Source organism: Trachemys scripta, chromosome 11, assembly GCF_013100865.1.
Source record: "Trachemys scripta elegans isolate TJP31775 chromosome 11, CAS_Tse_1.0, whole genome shotgun sequence".
Taxonomy (NCBI): Eukaryota; Metazoa; Chordata; order Testudines; family Emydidae; genus Trachemys; species Trachemys scripta.
The window spans coordinates 37,018,487-37,038,799 of NC_048308.1; the positions used below are offsets into that span (position 1 = coordinate 37,018,487).

At 45.0% G+C, this 20,313-nt stretch overlaps 2 protein-coding genes across 2 annotated transcripts in view; both read left to right on the forward strand.

Moving 5' to 3' along the window:
- Positions 1-11,602, forward strand: part of MYO3B (myosin IIIB) — a 319,441-nt gene extending 307,839 nt beyond the window's left edge. The window contains exon 35 of the mRNA XM_034786511.1: positions 10,981-11,602. The gene's annotated coding sequence lies outside the window, so the exon portion shown is untranslated. The remainder of the gene's footprint in view (positions 1-10,980) is intronic.
- A 3,137-nt stretch (positions 11,603-14,739) lies between these two features.
- Positions 14,740-17,512, forward strand: SP5 (Sp5 transcription factor). Its single transcript, XM_034786384.1, has 2 exons — positions 14,740-14,995; positions 15,734-17,512. Exons 1-2 carry the CDS (start codon positions 14,945-14,947, stop codon positions 16,781-16,783), a joined length of 1,101 nt encoding a protein of 366 aa, XP_034642275.1. The 5' UTR covers positions 14,740-14,944; the 3' UTR covers positions 16,784-17,512.
- The last annotated feature ends 2,801 nt before the right edge of the window (positions 17,513-20,313 follow it).

A 20,313-nucleotide genomic window follows, 5' to 3' on the forward strand; every position in this document is an offset into this window, starting at 1 on the left:
AGCAAAATCAGAGCAATAAAATGTAAAACACCTCTAAAAATAACTTAAGTAGCTTTTTTAAACATAAAATTGCCATGGCATTAAAATCTGATATCACGACTTCCGGGCTAGGTCCTGGGTCCCATTGGAAGGGGTGGAAATCTCCCCTTTCTGATGGCAAGAAGAAAATGTTCTTTCACCTAGCCTTGCAGAGCCACAAGATATTGGAATTTAAAGCCATGACATTTTAAAAACCTGTTACCAGTTTAGGATAGAATCTTGTGTGTCTTAGACCATGAGTGAGTGTGAGTTTGGGGGCAATTCCAGCATTGGATGGAGAAGGAGGAAATATTTCAGAGAGCGGTTAATTTTAAAAATAGTGGTTGTTTGGTACTGCCAGATGGTGTGGCTGTTGGTGTTCCAGAGAAATGGAATAGTGAGCAAGTGATGAAATCATAGGTATGTGAGAAATTGTACAGGAATGTGATACATAAAGTTATCACATCCTTCTCCAATTTATCACAGAGATATCACTTCCACATATATGTTGTATATTGATTATCATACGGCTCCATAATTTATCACATAGCTATCACCACCATATTCAGTGTTTCTATTTGTTTGTGTTGGGGGTGGGGTATCGAGCTTTCTCTGATGGAATGCATTCTCTTCTGTGGCAAACTCATTCCTTTAGGGATGATTTTTGTCCCTGTTGAATGTACCATGTTACACTGAATGGCGAGCATTTTCAAACAAATTGCCTGGAGGGGAGGAGGATACCCCTGGATCCCTCTAACATAAACATCTTTTCCCCCTTCAAATTAGGCTGGTCAAAAAAAATCACACAGATATCACAAGATCAAAAGATATAATTTTGTTTCTACTAGTCCCTTAAAAATTCCTTCCAGAGCTGATATACCTAGATAAAGATATAAATACTATTATTTATACTGTGCCTAAATTATAGTAGGTGTTTTATAGACTATATGCAGTAAAATACACAGTCCCTGCCTGCAGTCGGACTGAATCACTCAAATAAGGGGATGGGGGGGGGTATTTTTATTAAAAATAATAAGTGTTTGGTGAATTTTGGACAAAATACTTGATAAGTGATTCCTAGGCTCACAAAATTTGTTTGATCACAGATCAAGTGCAGTATGAAAAGTAGCAGTACAAGTTTGTTCTCAGTATCCTATGAGTCTCCATTCAATTCTTAGTTCATCTGGAACTGCCTACAAACTGTGATGTGTAACAGGATTGAAATTCATTGCATGTAGGGAGGCCACTGAATAGCTGTCATGTGGTAATGATTTTCCATCCCTACTGCTCTGACCTGAATTCAGTCCTGTGAAAAGCTCCACAACGAGTTACCAGTCCTCTGAACCATCCAGCTCCACATGATGTGAGATTGTGGATTATAAAATAATTCATATACAGTAAGTCATAAAATAATGGCTTTAGGAATGTTTGAGTAAGCTAGCAAGGAAAAAATTAAATGCCAAAAAACTTGTTTAAGAAAGTTGAAGTTGCCCTGTAGTGCCTTGTGCCCTTCCAATATTTCGAGCTCAGCTAAACTCAAACCTCTGAAAACCAGGAAATAAAGAACTAAAGTAATGCAATCTTAAATATCTGAAAACGAGGTAATACAGAGTTAAAATACATGCCAGTGCAACCTTAACTTTTCCCCACCTGAAGCTGGCAGCACGCCCTGAGAATTATCTGCATGCACTCCAGTTGCATTCACTGTATTTAAGCTGTATGAATGTTGGAGGGATTAGTTAGAGAAGGTTGGCAGAGCTGTAATTGTGATATGAAGAGATCTGGGGGGTTGCTCCTCTTGGAGAGGTGTGTGAGCCCCTCTTCCCGCTGCCCCTCACCTTGTGTGTGATCAAAGAAAAAAGTGCCTGTGCACCTTGAGGAACCCAATATTCCTCATTTCAGCACTGAGTTCCGCAGGTTGTCAGTAGCAGTATACTGGTGTCAACTTGCTATAGGGGTTTGTCAGCAGTGAGGTGGGATATAAGGTCTGTGTATTTAATGATGAGTAGGGCAAGTATAGTGTTAGATGAAATCTTGTGGATAAGGGGGAAGCAGTTGTAATATGTGGTGGAGGGATTGTAAAATTTAGCAAGTGTGTTTCAGTAAAGTAGGTTCAGTGTTTGAGTGTAGAGCACATACACGTAGCTGTGCTATCAGTGCTTATGAACCTGTGCTATGCAGCAAGCATGTCTGTTCTCAGCTCCGGACCCAGAAGGATGACTCCTCAGATCCTGGCTCTCACAGGAAGAGTCAGGGAGAAGGGCTTAAACATGCCCCCCTGCAGAGGAGCAGAGCCCCCCATGGTTCACACACAAGGTCCAGAAACAGGAGCTCAGACCACCACCACCCCCAGAAGGGGCCGAGCCCCTAGTTTCAGGTTCATACATGAGGGGCAAGGAGAGGGGCTCAGACTGCCCCGGGGGAGAGGGAGAAGAGCTCAGACCCCCTCAGAAGAGCAGGGTCCCTAGATCCCATCTCACATGGGGACCCAGGGAGATGTGCCCCCCAGAATAACTTCTTTAATATAACCCCCTCTCCCCAAAGTAGGAGTGCCAGGCAGTAATGGAGAAAAATCCCAAGGTACTGAGATCAGTTGGGGAGGATCACAGCCACAGTTTAAGGCCCAGATATGGGCAGAAACACATGATAAGAAACAGGTGATTTTGTAAAATTCTGGGTTTTTAAGGAGGGCTATATCTCAGGAACTCCATATTCAAACAACCTCAGACTTGGATTACCCAGCACCCCCATGAGATATATTGCATTTCAAGATACTCCAGTTAAGCATGCAGATTTTAGATCACTTAGAAGAGCCCACCTTTAAACAGAAAGTGATGTGCAACCTTAACTACAGGGGAGCTGGGCTTCTGCTATGTATAGCTGATAAGTACTGCCCAGCCAGCTACCACATCCCATTCCATGCTTCTTGCCAGGGATTCTGGTTTATTGTCAGCCCCAACCCTAACCCTGGATCTTCTGCCAGCTTCAGTCCTATCCCTAGCCCAGATTCCCTGCTTGCTCCACCCCTTCCTGTCTGGTGCTTTGTGCACTGCAAATAGGCTGTAGCATCTCTACTTATACATATGCACTGCCTTATAGAAGGTACTACTCTCAGTGTGTGAGCGAAAATATTGGTCGCCTGAGGATTGTTTGATTGGAATGGCACCAGTGAACAGAGGAAGTGGCTAGTTTTATAGACACTGTGATCAGAATCCCAGCTAGGACTATAAAGTAGGGAGCAGCAGTGGTATCTCAATTAACAGAGAGCATAGGATCGACCAGTAGGAGGTCACAAGGATATCAGAAAACTGAGGCAGAAATTTTCCTTTGTCTCTCCCTATATAAACTCTTCAGATAATGTAACACAAGCCTAATATGGAAAACTAGATAAAACTGTAAATGTAATGCTTTCTCTTGGGTGTCTGCTGTAGAATTTAATAGACAGGGCTGTGAACATTGCTGGAATCAATTTCTCTGTTGATGTTAGGAAGAACCACTCCAAAATTCACTATGTGCATTTCTGAACCTCTGATTTAAGAGGGATTTTGTGTTTACTCTGTTCCCTTATAAACATTGTTTTGCTTCTAGAAGGCAAATTATCTTATTCTTAAATTAGAAACAACTAAATGAAAACTGGCAAGAGAACTTCATAAATCAGCCGATAACTATATCTCATTAAAAAGAATCATTGACACTACAGAAGAGCTTCTTCCTGAATCACTCAATGTACCAAATATACTTAGCATGTGTAGCAATGGCTATAAAAAAAAGCAGCAAAGAATGGGTCCCTGCTCTGCTTTTATTCAGGCAACATTCCCATTGGATTCAGCGAGAATGTTGACTGTATAAGACTGCAGCGTTTTGCCCTGTAGTCTGACATTTTGAATAAGAGAGGAATCTTTCATTGTTAAGTTTAGATGTTGGCATGTAAATGACCACAGAACTCTAATTCTCTACTCCTTTTTCTCCTCTCTTGCTTCTTCATTTTAAGGTAAATTTTGTGGTGAGTGGCTCCTTGTGCTTTAATATTCCCTCCGCCCCCATTAAGCTGACCATGGTTGTCAACCACCGATTCTTCCTGGCTCCCCTCAACTGGTGTTAAAAATGGTTTGAGTGCTACTGTAGACAGAGCTGAGCCATTTTGGTATTAGAGTCACTGCACTGCATCACAAGATATTTGATAGTTTTCCTAGCCCCTTCCAGACAAAGGCCAGGCCTGCACTACAAAGTTTGGTCAACATAGCTATGTTGATCAGGGGTGTGAAAAACCACATCTTCTAGCCAACATAGCTATGCCAGGAAAACCCCCAGTTTAGATGCAACTATGCCAACATAAAAGTGCTTCCTTCAACATAGCTAATGTTGTTCAGGGAGGTGGCGTTACTATGCCAGCAGAAGAACTCTTGTTGGCATATACTGAGTCTACAGTATGGGGCTTTGCTGGTATAGCTATACTGGTATAACTGGTTCCGCAAGGCATATGCAGTGTAGACAAGGCCTAAGGACTAGGAGATTAGGACTGACAGTACAATCCAGATATATTGTTTGCATTCAACAACAGTAGAATCAACACCTATTACAATTACAGGGTTATCGTCAGGTCTCCTATTGCTAAGGTTTCATTATGTTATTAAATGTACTACAATACGTTTACTGCTACATTGTGTAGTATTATAAGCTATTAAAATTACATTTGATAGTTTGTTGACATACACTATCTTTACTGAGGCAATATCCCTTCCTTTTTTATTATTTGTACACTTGATAATTTGCAAACAAATATCAGTAATTTGCAATGGGTCGCCCATTCATTGTAAATTAGTGAGGTTCTACTGTGGTACACAGAGTGGGTTAAATTCAGCTCTCAGATACACCCTAGAAATCCCCATGGATAGAAATTGAAATGACCACACTGGGTCATTTTAGCAGGAAGACTAAATGTAGTTGTTGCACTGGGGCATGCTCCCCCAGTGCCCTAAATGCATCTGCCCTCCATAGACAGAATGTCACCAGTCACTGCCACTCTGATGCTGCCCTTCTGCCTTTCCACCTCCCAGTGCACCTGTCTCTCAAAGTCGCAGTTTAGCCTTAATTCTCTGTTCTGAGGACTACAAAAGCATATCTTGTTAATAAATGTGTTCCTGTAAAAGCAGAGCCTGTCCTCTGCTCCCTGGGTGCAGAGGGCACTCTTGCCATAAAATATGTATGGTTCCTATTGCTCAAGGTGGGTAGGATTTGGGGCTCGATGCCCATTGTCATACAGGGGATTTGGGGGATTAGACCAAGAGGTGAAGGCCAGAAGGCCCTTCACTCCTTCTGCCAGAGACGGACTATTAGACAATGGAAACTACCTCAGCCATTAGACTGGAGTAGTCATCATGTGATGGCTATGCTGGCTGCTCCATGGCCTGTTTCTTCCTATGAAGTTCCCAACATCCAACCCAGTTTGGGGCTGAGCAATAGGGACTAGTTTAAGAGCTAAGTGAAATGTAGGATGATCCTGCTTGCTTCATCCCGTGAATGGCAGGCCAGGTGTAGTAATAGGTAAATTTCTCAATAAATGCTTCCTTATCATTGTTAATTAATTTTGGAGTTCCATGTTTCAAACCGTAGCTGAAATCTTTTATCAAGAAAAATGGGTTAGAAGAGATGTACAATCTAGTAACCTGAATACAGACTAGAAGCCAAGGAATTCCTGAGTTCTAGTTCCAACTCTGAAACTGACTCCCTCTGTGTCTTAGGTCAAGTCACTTAAATCCTTTGCCCTGATTGCTCCATCTGTTAAATGGGAGACGACGGCTAACCCTGTGTCACAGGGGGCCTGTGAACCTTAGTTAATGCTTGTAAAGCACTTTGAAGATGAAAGACGCTATATAAATCTTAAACATTATATATATTTTGTCGTTTTGTTTATAGAAAAACAATTTTAAAAATTATCATTACAGCACATTGAATAATTTAATGTTTCACATTCCTTATGTATTGAGTTATTATGTGTTACATCGAATGACTAAGAAGACTTTAGAACATGATGTGATACAGAAGACACAACACATACTTTGTAGGAGATTTTCTAAATGGAGCAGTTTTAAAAATCAAACATTGTAAAGAGCTGTCCAGTTGGAGAAGAGTTCAGTCATTTCATAAATCTGACCGATACTTCACAGAAACCTTTTTGGGGGCCCTGAACTGAAATGCTGACCGGGAGGAGTTTGAGGGGACTAGTACTTTTTACAATCCCCTGTTATTAACCGGACAAATGGGGGTAACCACATGTGCCCCAATATTAGTTAGTACCAGTGGCTACACACAGAGATTGCTTGACAGCTGCAGTACCCATATACTGAGCACTGGAATGTGTTCTCTGGTAACATCTGGGTATGTGATATGCTTCCTAGCTGGCTTCTTGTGGCCCTGTGTCTGGCCGCACTGCTGGACGTTCCAGCAGTTGTGGAGCTGATTTGGAGGCATGGTCAAGATGGGCTCTTTTATTTTCTTAAATTACTCTGACTCCCAGACTTGGGAAATAATTTGTACATTTTTGTAAATTATAAAATTCTTCATTGGTTGATAAGGAAAGCTTTCCTGTGCCCTGATTGACTGGTGTGGAAAGGAGCATGCAAGCTTTAAACCTACCAGCATTCAGGTGCATGATTGCCTTAGCAATATATATAAGAATATATATATAGGCTACTTATATATATATGAGAATATATAGGCTACTTGGAAAGTAAGTATGTGTGTAGATCAGGGGTGAAAGTAACATAAAGGACTTACTGGTAAGCCGGAGTCCTGAGCAGGGGGCAGGGCCTCAATCAGAAGGGGCATGGCCCCAACTGGAAGAGGCGAGGCCTTTGGAGCCCCAGGCCCTTTAAATCTTGATTTAAAAGGCCCTGGGCTCCGGATGCAGTAGTGGCAGCCCTTTAAATCACTGCCACAGCTACCAGCTGCAGAGTCGGCTGGAACCCCAGGGCTTGGGGGCCATTTAAAGGGTCTGGGTATCTGGCCACCGCTACTGCCCCAGGCCTTTTAAATCTCCGCCGGTTCCAGCAGTGGGGCTCAGGCGGCAATTTAAAGGGCCCCGGGTGGTAGCGGCAGCCGGAGCTCCGGGCCCTTTAAATCGCCGCCCGAGCCCCGCTGCCAGAACCAGCGGCGATTTAAAGAGCCCAGGGCTCCGGCCACCGCTACCATCCCATGCCCTTTAAATTGCTGCCGAAGCCCCACTGCCACTACCCCAGGGCTCTGTCAGTGGGGCTCGGGTGGTGATTTAAAGGGCCCGGGACTCCAGCCACTGCTGGGAGCCCCAGGCCCTTTAAATTGCCGCCTGGGGAAGCCAGTCTGGTACAGCATACTGGCTTACTTTCACCTCTGGTGTAGATAGGTATAAAAGTAGCCCTTCAAATTATTTTGCCTTTGTTCTGAGACAATGGTTCCCTCCCACCACATTTCTGGTCCCCTGACCAGATTCCCATTCATCTTTTCCCCTGATCTGCCCCTCACAGTCCTGCTGGGTTTTTTGGTTTAGTTTGGTTTTTGTTTGGGGGGTGGGCAGATTTTGGGGGAGTGGAAGGGGATAGTTCTTGTAAATTATAGTTGCTGCAGTTATATCACACCAAAACCATGTTTTATTTTGTGCAAGGTACAGTAGCTGAAGTTACATTGCTATTGTACCTTGCAAGAAAAAACATGGATTTGATGTGCTCTCTTCTTCAGTAGTCTTTGAAGAACAGGCTATTTGGAAAGCAGCTCTGTTGTCATTAGAACAGATTTAATGTATGGTACAGCAAGCATTCAGCATTTGTAACATAACTTGGTCATCAGTTAACAATTGTATGTTTTATTATTAAGTTTGAATAACTGATTCAGTCAAATTGATACAGTTTGACAGCTAGATGATTCACCTGATATTAAAGTGCTGATTGATCATATGTTATTTCCGTTTAAACTTTGTTGTTTGCAGTTTTGAGAGACAACATAAACAGCTGTGTAATTTGTCAATAAATGTACTAAGTAACCAAAATGAATTACCATGCAGATCCAGTTTTTAGATCTTACATTTGCTGTCTTGTTAAGACATAACCACATTACATAGTGAATAATTAAATATAAGTGGATGGTTAGTGTTTGTTTATCTGTGCCTATAAAATGAAATGATCCCTATCAATCTCACCCAAACTAATCATGCAGCTAAAATAATCATGTTTTTTATCCAGTGTTCCCTAAAATGTGAGGACAAGAAAGACATCAACAGACAGATCTCTTGATTTCTGCCTAGAGTCTCAACATACTTGCTTGCTTCTTTCTTTCTTTCAATAAATTTCTAGCTGTTATAGTTGTGAAGAAAATCTTTAAAATGTGAAGCAGGTATAACCGATGTAGCAATGTCGACCTGAGTTTCCAGAGAGCTTGAAACAATAGCTTCGAGAAGAGACTGGCATAAATTTCATTGGGCTCTAACTTGGATGCTAGTGATGATACTTTAAATGTTAACTCTTTCACTGCTCATTAAAGTGTGGAAAAAATGAGAGGAAGTATCATATTATGAAAATCTATACCAATGTTTCCAAAAGGCAAGGAGAGGGAGAATAAAAGACTAGCCAGGGATAATGCAGAAGATGTATATATTATAAAGTTTAGGTCCTTAACAACACATGGCAAGGTTGTAGCAGGGGTACAAATGGTTTTATTTTCTTGAATGGCAGATTAGCTTTAAAAGGTTTGGGAAACACTACATTAAACCATGTTAAATTCAAACCTTGGTTGGAAAATGATAATGCAAGCCTCAAAATCCTCAATATATTTGTGCTCTGTGTCAGTCTCGATATGTGTTAGTGCTTTTCCTTTATTTGAAGGAAAAATGTGTCATGTTTAAGTGGACTCAAGAGATTTTATAGAACACTTTAGTCTCGCTTTTATTTTTGTCCCATCGCAAGATGCAAATTGCACACAGTTAAGGCTCTAGAGGTACAACTGCATCAAACCTGTTTGCCAGATAGCCAGATCTTGTAAACAAACCCTGTAGGCTAATGTACCAAAAAAATGTGAACAGAGGACTCCATTTCCTCATTAGACTTTCTCCAATCCATACTGTATCCTAGTGTTACAATTGGGGATACTTTTAACAATTATTAATAGTTTGTCTGGGTCTGTCATTACTGTGTTGTGCCTGTGTCAGATATGGGGGTGGGTATTTCATCCTGGTGGGCTGACTGAGAAGCAGAGCCTACCCATATAGGGGGAAAATGTGAAGGCTCTTTCTAAAAAAATATAGTAATTATCCAGAATAAAAGGGAGTTTTGTCCCTGAATAGGATGTCCACGCAGGGAGCTATTTTGGAATATCTTAAGAACATAAGAAAGGCAATACTAGGTCAGACCAATGGTCCATCTAGCCCAGTATTCTGTCTTCCCAACAGTGGCCGGTGCCAGATGCTTCAGAGGGAATGAACAGAACAGGACAGTGATCCATCCCCTGTCACCCAGTTCCAGCTCTGGCAGTCAGAGGTTTAGGGGCACCCAAAGCATGGGGTTGCATCCCTGACCATCTTGGCTAATATCCTAACCTCTGTGAATCAGCTAATTCTTTTTTGGACCCAGTCACTCTTTTGGCCTTCACTACATCCCCTGGCAATGAGTTCCATAGGTTGACTGTGTGTTGTGTGAAGAAGTACTTCCTGTCTGTTTGTTTGTTTTAAACTTGCTCCCTATTAATTTCATTGTCTGACCCCTGGTTCTTGTGAAGGGATAAATAATACTTCCCTATTCACTTTCTCTGCAGCTCAAGGTTGCAGCTGCTGACTATGCTCTGTTTGTTCTGAGGGTTGCAGCCTCCAGTACTGTCAATATTATGCGTGCATAATTTTCTATTTTTAAAAAAAGCTATAGTTGCTACTTCGTTAGGTTCAGTCCTCCAAAGAGTGGTATTTTGACCATCGTAGACCCAGCACTTTTGAATCCTCCTGCTCCTCTTTCAATGCATCCTCAGGTCTTCTTGAAGCAGTATCTGTTAAAGTGACAGGCCTGATTATGAAATGGAGCCTGTGTTGTAAACATAATATTAAAATATGGGACTGACCCCAGCAACTGTGCCAGTCGGAGTACATTGCTCTGAACCTTCCTTCAGGACACTCCTGACTGGCACTAGCCTGAGAGACAGGGCACTAGCAGTAGACAAAGGAAAGTAACTTTTACTAAACTCTCCTTTTATTTATAAATGCTTTTGTTTAGGGCAGAACTTGCTTTCTGGAGCAGTTTCTCCAAACCCTCTGAGCTCTGTCACTGGGCTTGACTTACCACAGGCAGTATGTTCTAGGGTCAGGTGTTCAGGAGTTAAAGAGCAACTGCTTCTTGTACCCTGGACTTTTCTTTAAACCCACAAACCTCCTCAAACCTCAAAGGTAACGCAGAGGATATCGGATTGCAGGGGGAGGGGTGAGTAATCTTTCCAGCTGGAGAGGATAAAGTTTGATCTCTTCCACACTGAAGGTTGGGAACAATGGGAGCTTTCTGTTGGAGCAGGATTTCAAAGGCCTGCTGAGGAATACTTTGTTGTAGATCACTGAGGATATTGGCAGATGCCCTTCGCTAGCTTTGTGTGCTGTTCTCACAGTTCCAGTGCCCAGTAGCCTGAAGCACCTTTAACAAAGCAGGAACATGGTGTGAGACAGAGGTGGGAAATGCGAGCGTTTCAGACAAGACAGGAGGGGTTTTGTGGAGTGAGGGTGAAGCTCTCTTTGGAAGAGGCTGCTAGAGCCCTGACCAACCTGCCTGAGCAGGGCAGGGCAGTGCAGGGACCGCCACTGAGGTTATTTATGAAGTACGTGGGGTGTATTGTTGACACGTGGAGTCTCACTCCATGGAAATGCCTGCCCCCAATGTACTGTTTGAAGCTAACTCACTGCTAGTGTGCCTGATCTCTGGGTGTGCTACAGGACAATCCCTCACCTCTCCTCTCTTTCCACAGATCGCCTTGGTTCACGGTTCTCTCTGCTCACTGGGGAAGACGTGTGAATGCGCACTACCCTCACGGCTCCACTCTTCTGCTGGTCCGGGAGATCGCCTCCTGCAGGGCTCGCTTTGCTGCTGCTCTTTGTGGTCCCTACGCCAGGCTGCAGCCATCCCCAGGGAGAGAAATACACACACACTGGGACAAGTTACAGCTGCCCGTCTCCCAGCTAGGTCTGGCCTTAGCCATTGCTGCTTTAAAACTCCGTTCCACTAGTACAGCCTAGTCGTTATGCGGTGGAATTTGGGGTTTACGTAGAAGAGTCATGTTTCATCTGCGTATATACTGCAGCATACGTATTAGCTCTGTAACCCAGATAATAACTGTTTGGATTGACCCTCTTCTACCCCCACATTGGGTGGGTTTTGGTTTTTTGTGGTTGTGGAATCCTAGTCAATTCTGCCTCTTTTAAGGGCTGGTTCATGTATTGTTCCTGATCTTTGATGTCTCTTTACTTTACATTAGGATGTAGCAGCAGCCCATTGCTCATGAAAATAGTGCTTTGTGTAACTGAATTGACATTTGGCCTTGATACCTGTATCTCCTGATAACTGAAACAAATTTCTAAAATAAATATTGTACTTTGATCTTCCAGTCCTGCATTTTTAATGACAGCTCTGAACATCACTTCATTAAGAATACATTTCAGGAGACCGAAATGCTCCGAGTTTGAACACTAATTATTTGTATAGAATATTACTGCTGCAACATTTCATTATTCTGCCCATTGTTTGTTCCGGAAACTAGAAATTCCCCCTCGATTTTTTAAGTCAATTGCTTCCATCCATGCAGAGTTTATGGCATCCGAGGTATGGATTCCGTATAGGAACTTAATCCAACTTTCTACTAACTGTTTTGCAATGTAACGAATCATTCTGCATATTCAAAATACGTGGAGGAATAATTTATGTGAACAGGAAAGGGAAACACCGGCGCGTTCAATTGCTTTAAAAATTGTACCTTTGACTTCCATTTCGTTTCTGAATTTTATTATTCAGATCACTCCTAAATCAAAGATACAAATCATGCGTGAAAAAAATCTCGATAAAAATCAAATCAAACTTTTTGTAAAAGTTTAGGGACGGTGAAAGTGACATAGCCTGACGTGGGTGGTTCGCTTATTACATCCTCAGGAAAGGTACGTGTCATCAGAATGGGCAGGAATGAGGATCCTATCCATTGTGTGGTGTGTCACGGCAACTCGAATCTCTTGTTCTGCCCTGGAACTTCTGGAGTAAAATGGGATGCGCGTGCGTTTCTGTCCCTTGCCTAAACAAAACGGGAAGTAGGCTTACCCTGGGTGCGACCAAGGAGCCCCGGGCACTGACATGTAAATGTGTATGTGTTCAAGTCACCCGGGAAAAGCCTTCTCTGAAATATCCCGGAGCCCCCAAAGCACCAGCGGGACTGCTGGGGAGATTTCTAAGTGGCCCAGAGTGAGCGCCTTGCCCCTGATCTCCAGCGATTCGATGCCTCTATTGTTGGAGCGCTGGAGCTGCTGCATTCACTCGTATGTTTTCAATCAGATGTAAACATTTCGCAACTCTCTGGGAGGAGAGATCACACGCAAGGCACGGCCAGCATTTGGTTTTAAGTTTGCTTTGGAACTCATGTGTCCCACTTTACGGCGCTCTTCGATTGTTTGTCACAGCTGTTACCATCCTAACCATGGGTGCTGGAGACCAGTAATTACCAGCTCCTCCTCGCCCTCTGCTATCAAGTGAGGACAACAAGAAATGACCGCCCTAAAACCATACTCTACATTTCAAACATAAAAACAGACCCAGATGTCAACTTCCCCGAATAATTCACCAAGTTGGACGCGTCTTTATCTCTAGGTTATACATGGCAGAGAAGTCTTGAACATCAGCAATGGGGCTGAATCGATTTAAAGGCTTGGGAGTGTTGTGCTCATTTCCATAGTATCGATCTGATGAAGCATTTACAAGTCACAGGGAAGAGCCTCAAGTGACTCATGCCTTAGGGGGTCAGTGTTACGGAGGGGGGGAGCAGCGGGAGCCCATACTTCTCCCCAGGACTCAATATGGAGCCGTGGGAGACGACTTGGCACTTTAATCCCTTCAAAGAAACCGATCTAATTCAAGCCCTACCACGCTTGGAAGTCGTTGAGAGGCCAGTGATTGTTTCTACAGGAAAGCCAGATAAAGATCTCTGTGTGCTGCCGTTTAAAAAGGCTTCCTTGGCAACGTGAATACAATTGAACCCGACGGCTACTGGGAGGATCGAGTTACCTGGAGAAACAGTTACAGAAATGTGAGCGAAAGGAGGGGCAGGGCACTATCTGCTCTAAAGTTTGGCCAAGATATTCATGAATGTCTTTGTCTGTCACATGTCCGGATCGGCCGCTGTGTATCCCGGGGATGAGATCGCATCAGCCGGGCTACTTCTGCAGGCGGCGAAGGGATTGCACCGTAGTGCCAAAGCACGGGGCAGAGCCGGAGGAGAAGGAGCGCGAGCGTGACTCTCGCATACACCGAACGGAGAGCGCGCGGCGCTCGGCTTCACCTCGCGCTCTCCCTGCAGCAAGCGCGCAGCTGGGAGAGGCGGTGGGGTGCCGCTGAGATCCGAACGCCGGGCCGGGAGAGGCTCAGAAACCACTGGCGTGTTTGCTACGGAAAGTTTTCTCGTCCACGTGGGCCAAAGCCAGTTCGATTTTAAAACACAGACGGAGCCCCAGAGCTGGGAGGAACAGATTCAGTGACGCTGCGGCCAACTGCAGGAGGTCAACAAGCGGCTTAAGCGGAGATCTGAGTAATAGTTTCCAGTTTCCCAGTGTTGCCACCCGTACTATAGGTCCAACAGTTTAACGGAGCCAGCCAGACTGGGAGGCATTTTACACACAAACACACACAAAGCGCTACCAAGAGAGACGCTCACCTTCACGTTTAAAAAAGTCACGTCTTTTACACACCTTTATATCACCCTCCTACCCCCAGGAAAATGACACTTTCTCTGTTATTTTCGCAGGCTTTAAGTTTTAATACCGATTGCACGTGACCAAAGAACCCATTTTAACTCTACTACATCGACCTCTGGCTTGAGCCCAGCGCCACAGTAATTACAGAAAACACAGGGAGCACAGATTGGTGCTGGTTTCAGGAAGAGCAGAGCGAAAAAAAGTGTGCGTTTATGGAGTTCGCTTTTCTCAGCTTCAGGAGAGAGAGAAAAAAACTGTAGGGAAGTTTTCCAGCTGCGATCTACCAACCCCGCTCAGGTGAACTTGCTGTGTTTGTATTGTTACTTTGAGTCATCAAACTCTAACAGCGGAATCCGTAGGCAGATTTCTCTGGGGATAACAAAGACACATTGTCACTTTAGGGCTCTGCTACAAATCCTTAATTGCAAAAAAAAAGAAAAAAAAACAGCAAGGGTGGGGGGATCCAGTGTCTTGAGCATCCAATGCGTGGGTCTCCCCAGGCGGTAAGGGGCCCTTTGATCAAGAAAATCCAATTATTTGTGTATATACATTTCCCACATAGTGATTACTTCATTAATTGTCCCGCCTTTATCTCCTCCTTTCCCATCCCCCCTAATAATCAGTTCTTTTATCCAGACCAACAAACACACCATAGGAGCTTTGTGGATTCAAAGGATTTGCTTTCGCTTCTGAAAGAGCCGCTATTCTTTGATGATTGGGTAGCGGCAAACTTCAAAGCCATAAATCTTCCCTCTGACTGGCTGGCGGCCCGGCAAAGTCCTTATCAAATTCTTGGAGGTGATCCTGGTGCAGTCAGACAGTCCGCGCAGATCTCGCAGCGCGCGGGGGGGTGGGCCGGACGCAGAGCAAAGAGATCAGAGGGAAGGAGAGAGAAGGAAGCTGGGCAGCTCCTCGTCTTCCCCTTGGCGTCTCCATGCCTCGGCACTGCTCCGGTGTCCTCCCCTCGCTCCGGGAGCAGTAACCATGGCCGCAGTGGCCGTCCTCCGGAACGACTCCCTGCAGGCTTTCCTCCAGGTCAGTACCGGCGCCTCCCAGAGAGAGCCCAGCTGGGGAGGGGAGGCGGAGGATCGCCGTGTGTCTCACACTCTGACAAAGACGAACATAAGTTTGAAGTTAGGGGGGAGACAGCGCTCCAAGTAACGTTAAAGCAGGGAGCAGCCAGGCTACTTTGATGTGGGGATCGCGAAGGCAGTGTCAGCCCCTACCCGTAAGAGGCTTGCTCCAGTTGAAAGGACAGGTCTCAAGTAAGCTAAAGAAATCTCTTCGGATTAATAACTCCCCGCTCCGTTTAGAGTCCGGCTGGCCACTAAATGAAGAAGATCTTGGGGGCTCAAACCATTCGCTTGCAACGGGCGCTGTAAACAATCACCCCCGGGCTACGGAGCAGTGTCGGGGGGTTGAGTGGTGGACATTCACTTTTGCATGCGGGACCTAGAGTTACTTGGAAGATCACACAGCACAGAGCGGGCGTGTGTTTAGAGAGCGGGAGAGACGCTTGTTGTGGCCTGCCTTGCTGCTGACTCAGGCTTCTTTTTACAGACAGCTCAGTATTGTTTGGGGAAAGTTTCTGCCCATGTGATGAGCGATCAGAGCTCTCCGGTTCCCTGGAGAACACACAGAAACTTTCCTGTTCCTTGAGCTTCAGCGTCAGCGGTGGGTGGAAAGGGGAGATGATCGCGGGGTAGGCAGCGGCAGCAAATGCTCTGGGAGCGGTTAGTGACCTGGTCTTTCTCCTCCCTCCCCCACATGCAGGATCGTACCCCCAGCGCCTCTCCAGACTTGGCGAAGCACTCGCCCCTGGCGCTCTTGGCCGCCACCTGTAGCCGGATCGGACAGCCGGGCACCGCCCCTTCGGATTTCCTGCAGGTCTCCTACGACCCAGCTCTGGGATCCCCATCCAGGATCTTCCACCCGTGGAGTAGCGAGATGCCAGCCCATTCCCCCGGGGGGCTCCCCCCTCCGCATCCCAGCCTGGGGCTCACCCCCCAGAAGAGCCACCTGCAGCCTTCCTTCGGGGGCGCTCACGAGCTGCCCCTCACCCCCCCGGCTGACCCTTCCTACCCCTATGAGTTCTCCCCAGTCAAGATGCTCCCTTCCTCCATGGCCGCCTTACCCTCCAGCTGCCCCCCGGCCTACGTCCCCTACGCCGCCCAGGCCGCCCTGCCTCCCGGCTACTCCAACCTGCTGCCCCCGCCGCAGCCCTGCAGGCAGCTCTCCCCCAACCCGGCCCCCGAGGACATCCCCTGGTGGAGCCTCCAGCAGGCGGGGGCGCCTGGCGGCTGCAGCCACCGCTTCCCTGCCGCCGCCCTGCCGAGGAGCCTGGTGCTGGGCCCCTCGGACCTGGCCCAGTACCAGACGCAGATCGCCGCCCTGCTGCAGACCAAGTCACCCCTGGCGGCCACGGCCCGGCGCTGCCGCCGCTGCCGCTGCCCCAACTGCCAGGCGGCGGCGGGAAGCGCCCCGGAGGCGGAGCCGGGCCGGAAGAAGCAGCACATCTGCCACATCCCGGGCTGCGGCAAGGTCTACGGCAAGACCTCGCACCTGAAGGCGCATCTGCGCTGGCACACGGGCGAGCGGCCCTTCGTCTGCAACTGGCTCTTCTGCGGCAAGAGCTTCACGCGCTCGGACGAGCTGCAGCGGCACCTGCGGACTCACACGGGCGAGAAGCGCTTCGCCTGCCCCGAGTGCGGCAAGCGCTTCATGCGCAGCGACCACCTGGCCAAGCACGTGAAGACCCACCAGAACAAGAAGCTCAAAGCCGCGGGCGACGGCGTGAAGCGGGAGGACACGCGGGGCCTGTGACCCGGGCCCGCCGCCCGGCCGGAGAGATCGGGGACCTACCGCCCTGCCTGAGGGGCCCCCGCTCCCGGAGCCCTGTCCCGGGAGACTGGAGGACCTGCGATGCGGGCCGCGCAGCCCTGGGAGGGGCGGGAGCCGCGCCTGCATCCTTGGCCCTGGAGCCCTGTTCGGGGAGAGCTCTGAGTTTGCTGTCTTCTCCCAGGAGGTGCTCTAGCCCTGTGAGGGCGACCGAGGACCTGCTCCCGGCCCGGGATGGCCTAAGGTCTGCACCCCGGTGCGGCTCTGGGAACTGGAGCCCTGCCCTGGAGGCTTACAGGGCCCCCCGGCGGCACTGCCCTATATACGTCCCATTGTCCGGAAGAAGCCCTTGGACAAGTCCCCTTCTCTGGCTCCAGGGCAAAGATGCGGGAAATACGTGACTCCTTTACGCCTTGCTACTGGCATCAGGATCTTTCTGGCTGCTTCTCAGTGGGAGTGAAGTGCCAGCTGTTTCCAGCTGGCTGTCCCGCTCCCTTCCAGGGGGAGCTCTGGACGCAGGCTGGGCCACAGGGTCACTCCCCAACGTTGGAAACGGGGTTACTTACAATGGTCTGCTCTAAGACAGTAAATAGGAGCAGCAGCGTTAGTCTGGGGACCTGGCTCTTGGGTCCTCATTTCTTTCAGGGGAAGAGACTGAACTTTTGTGTACAGGTTATTTAATAGCTTTGTTTGAATAAAAGTGTTTTTCTTGTCCTTGGCTCCACGCGGGGGCTCCAGCATGAGATGTTTCTGTAAAGCGACCTGCAACTGCAGCGTGAAAATAAATACATTAACACTGGGGTCACATTGGGAAGATCCCACTGAGTCGGTTTCATTTGATCTTTTCTTCCTTCTGAAGGCTTTACAAAACGCCGCAGTTTGAAAAACTATTTTATCGTTTATTTAGTCTGAACAAATGCATCGGCCACTTTTATTTGGTAAACACCCAACTGTTGCAATAGCTTAAGCCACAATCTGTTCCCCACATTTCATGCTCCCAGATATCTTTGCCAAAACAAGACAAAGTTTTCGTAGTATTCCGTGGTATTCTACAGTAATAGAAGAAAGACTAACTTCCGCTGAGTGCACTTTACCTATAATACGGATGTTAGTCCAAAGTTTAGCAATGTTTAACATTAAACTTTAACAACAGAGTATGAATTCACATTGATTTAGGAATACCAATTGAGAACTTTGTAAATGATCTAAAACATGGGGTCCTTTGGGCTGATGCTGCGTTCACTAGTTCTGGTAAAGCCAAGCCATAGGCATAAAGGGGGAACAAAAGATGAAAAAATAATTAAAACTTCACAGAGCCGATGGTACAAACTATATTCTGAATCCGAGTAAAGGTGGGAATAGTCACAGTTAATACACCCTTCTTATATGAAAAGAAATGCATGACAGCATGATATTGTGGTCAGCTTTAACTAGCCATTTCCTGCCTTTTGTTGGGCTATGTCACAGCACGATTAAAAATACTTTTGATATTTTAATTTTCTTTTTGTTTAACCATTGCACTATTTTAGGGGTAGGGTATATACAATGCTCCCTCTTCTATCCAAGAGGCCAAAATGACTGTCAAGTAACTTGAGTAAGTCAAGATCAAGGGATTTTTTTACACACAGTTATACATTTGAAAACTGGTATTTACCAATAAACTAATACAGCTCCAGTTGAGACATTATCAGTCATGTATGTATGTATTTAGGCACTGTATACTGTTGCCAAATGTCTTTTAAAAGTACCATAGTTACTGTATTTTACATTAGGCAGTTTGCTAATAAAAAAATTAAAGTCATTATAAAAAAAATCAAACCCATCAGGATCTTTGACTAATCACTTGCTAAATTTCACTTTTAAAAATAGGGACTAATATATTAACAATTCTCTACTGGATATAAACATAAACCTCCATTAATTATCAATAAAATAGTCAAAGGTTCTTTAACAAATTGGTCAAAATTTGTTTTTAGGTTGAATATTACATGTCAAATTTCAGGCTCAAATAGACCTGCGAAGTGGGTATTGTAATAGAAGTTCTGGGACAACCTTAATTATAAATACAGATATTGGTTGCCAGACAGCTTTTAATCAAGTGTTGGAGTTAGCAATTGTAAAAATATTTATAATGTTTAATGATAGTAAATGTAAAATTGATGGTGTTATATATTTGTTAAGATTTGATCTCTCTATGAAAAGATTTCAAAAGTACTCCAGTGAACCTTAACATCTGAAACACTTAGGAGTTCCTGTCTAGTTTGTAATTCTCTGAAACTGCATATTACATCTATAGGAGAATATATTCATTTGTATGATCCTAAACTAATTTCTGCAGCAATAATTTCAGGGTTAAAGTATTAAATTAACTAGATATAATGAGCTATTGGCTATTAAAGATTCTTGCATATCTACTCTATAATATCTTATATGACAGAAATAGTTTAGTTTTAATGAATGAATGAAATTCTGTTGCTAAATATACATTTAGATATAACTGTAGGCTGCTGATACTACTTAATGACATTATTTATATTGTAAAGAAGAAAGCAACAATAACAGGGAAAATGATAGGCATACAGAGGGTCCAGATCCAGAGGTCCTCACTCAGGTTACACTTTCACCGAGACAAGATCAGGCCCTGAATATGTTATCTATGTAATGATTTTCAATTTTAAAAGATTTTCTGGTATGAAATGGCTTCTTCTCATCCTTCCTTTCTTTGGAATTAAGTCATATTAAGTGGTTAGTACAATTAACTCAACCAGACATAGAAAGCCTCAAATTTAGCACTGGTTTAAATAGGAATTTGTTTCACAAAACAGGGAAATGACCAATTTTTAAAAAATCATTCAATTCCATGTACAATTCAATTCTATTTGCAAAGGAAACGGACAGTGCTGTTGTTGATAGCAATAGGGAGAAAGGACGTAAAGTTTTACAGTGGAAAGCTCCACTCAAGAAATAATATAAAGGACTTTGATGTTGCCACAGTACAATGGCCTTTTGCTGCTAAAAAATGGCAAGACCAAAGTGAAGCACAAATATGAGATGAATTAACATTGTTGTTGTTTTATAGCAGGAGTTTGGTCTGTAAGAAATGCAGAGAAGGGCTCCTATCTGTGACAGTGTTCCATTCCAATGCATTTAGCCTATTATACTAAACCAGGCTAACATAAATAGCCTGATGATCACTGATGCAGCAGAGTGGCAGTTTCTAAACTAGATCATTATAGATAAAACTGTATTCTAATTGAATTACAGCATGGATTTGATCTGTATCTAGCTAATCAAAAGCCTTGCTATTTGTAACTGTTCATTTTTATAAGTTTACTTTTTTATAATTAAATTGGTCTTTAGTTAGCTGCCGTTCTTATATTTGTGGCTACTAATCAGATATATTACTCAGAGTGGGTGGGACACATTATTTCATTTGGTATAATATACTTGGGGCCTGATCTTGCTTCCAGTGAAGTCAATGGCAAAACTCCCATTGACTTTGGTGTTGCAGGATC

Coding starts and splice junctions, on each gene's coding strand:
- SP5 (XM_034786384.1), top strand. CDS start 14,945: ATGGCCGCAGTGGCCGTCCTCCGGAACGACTCCCTGCAGGCTTTCCTC. Junction 14,996..15,733: donor CCCTGCAGGCTTTCCTCCAG/GTCAGTACCGGC, acceptor CCCCACATGCAG/GATCGTACCCCCAGCGCCTC.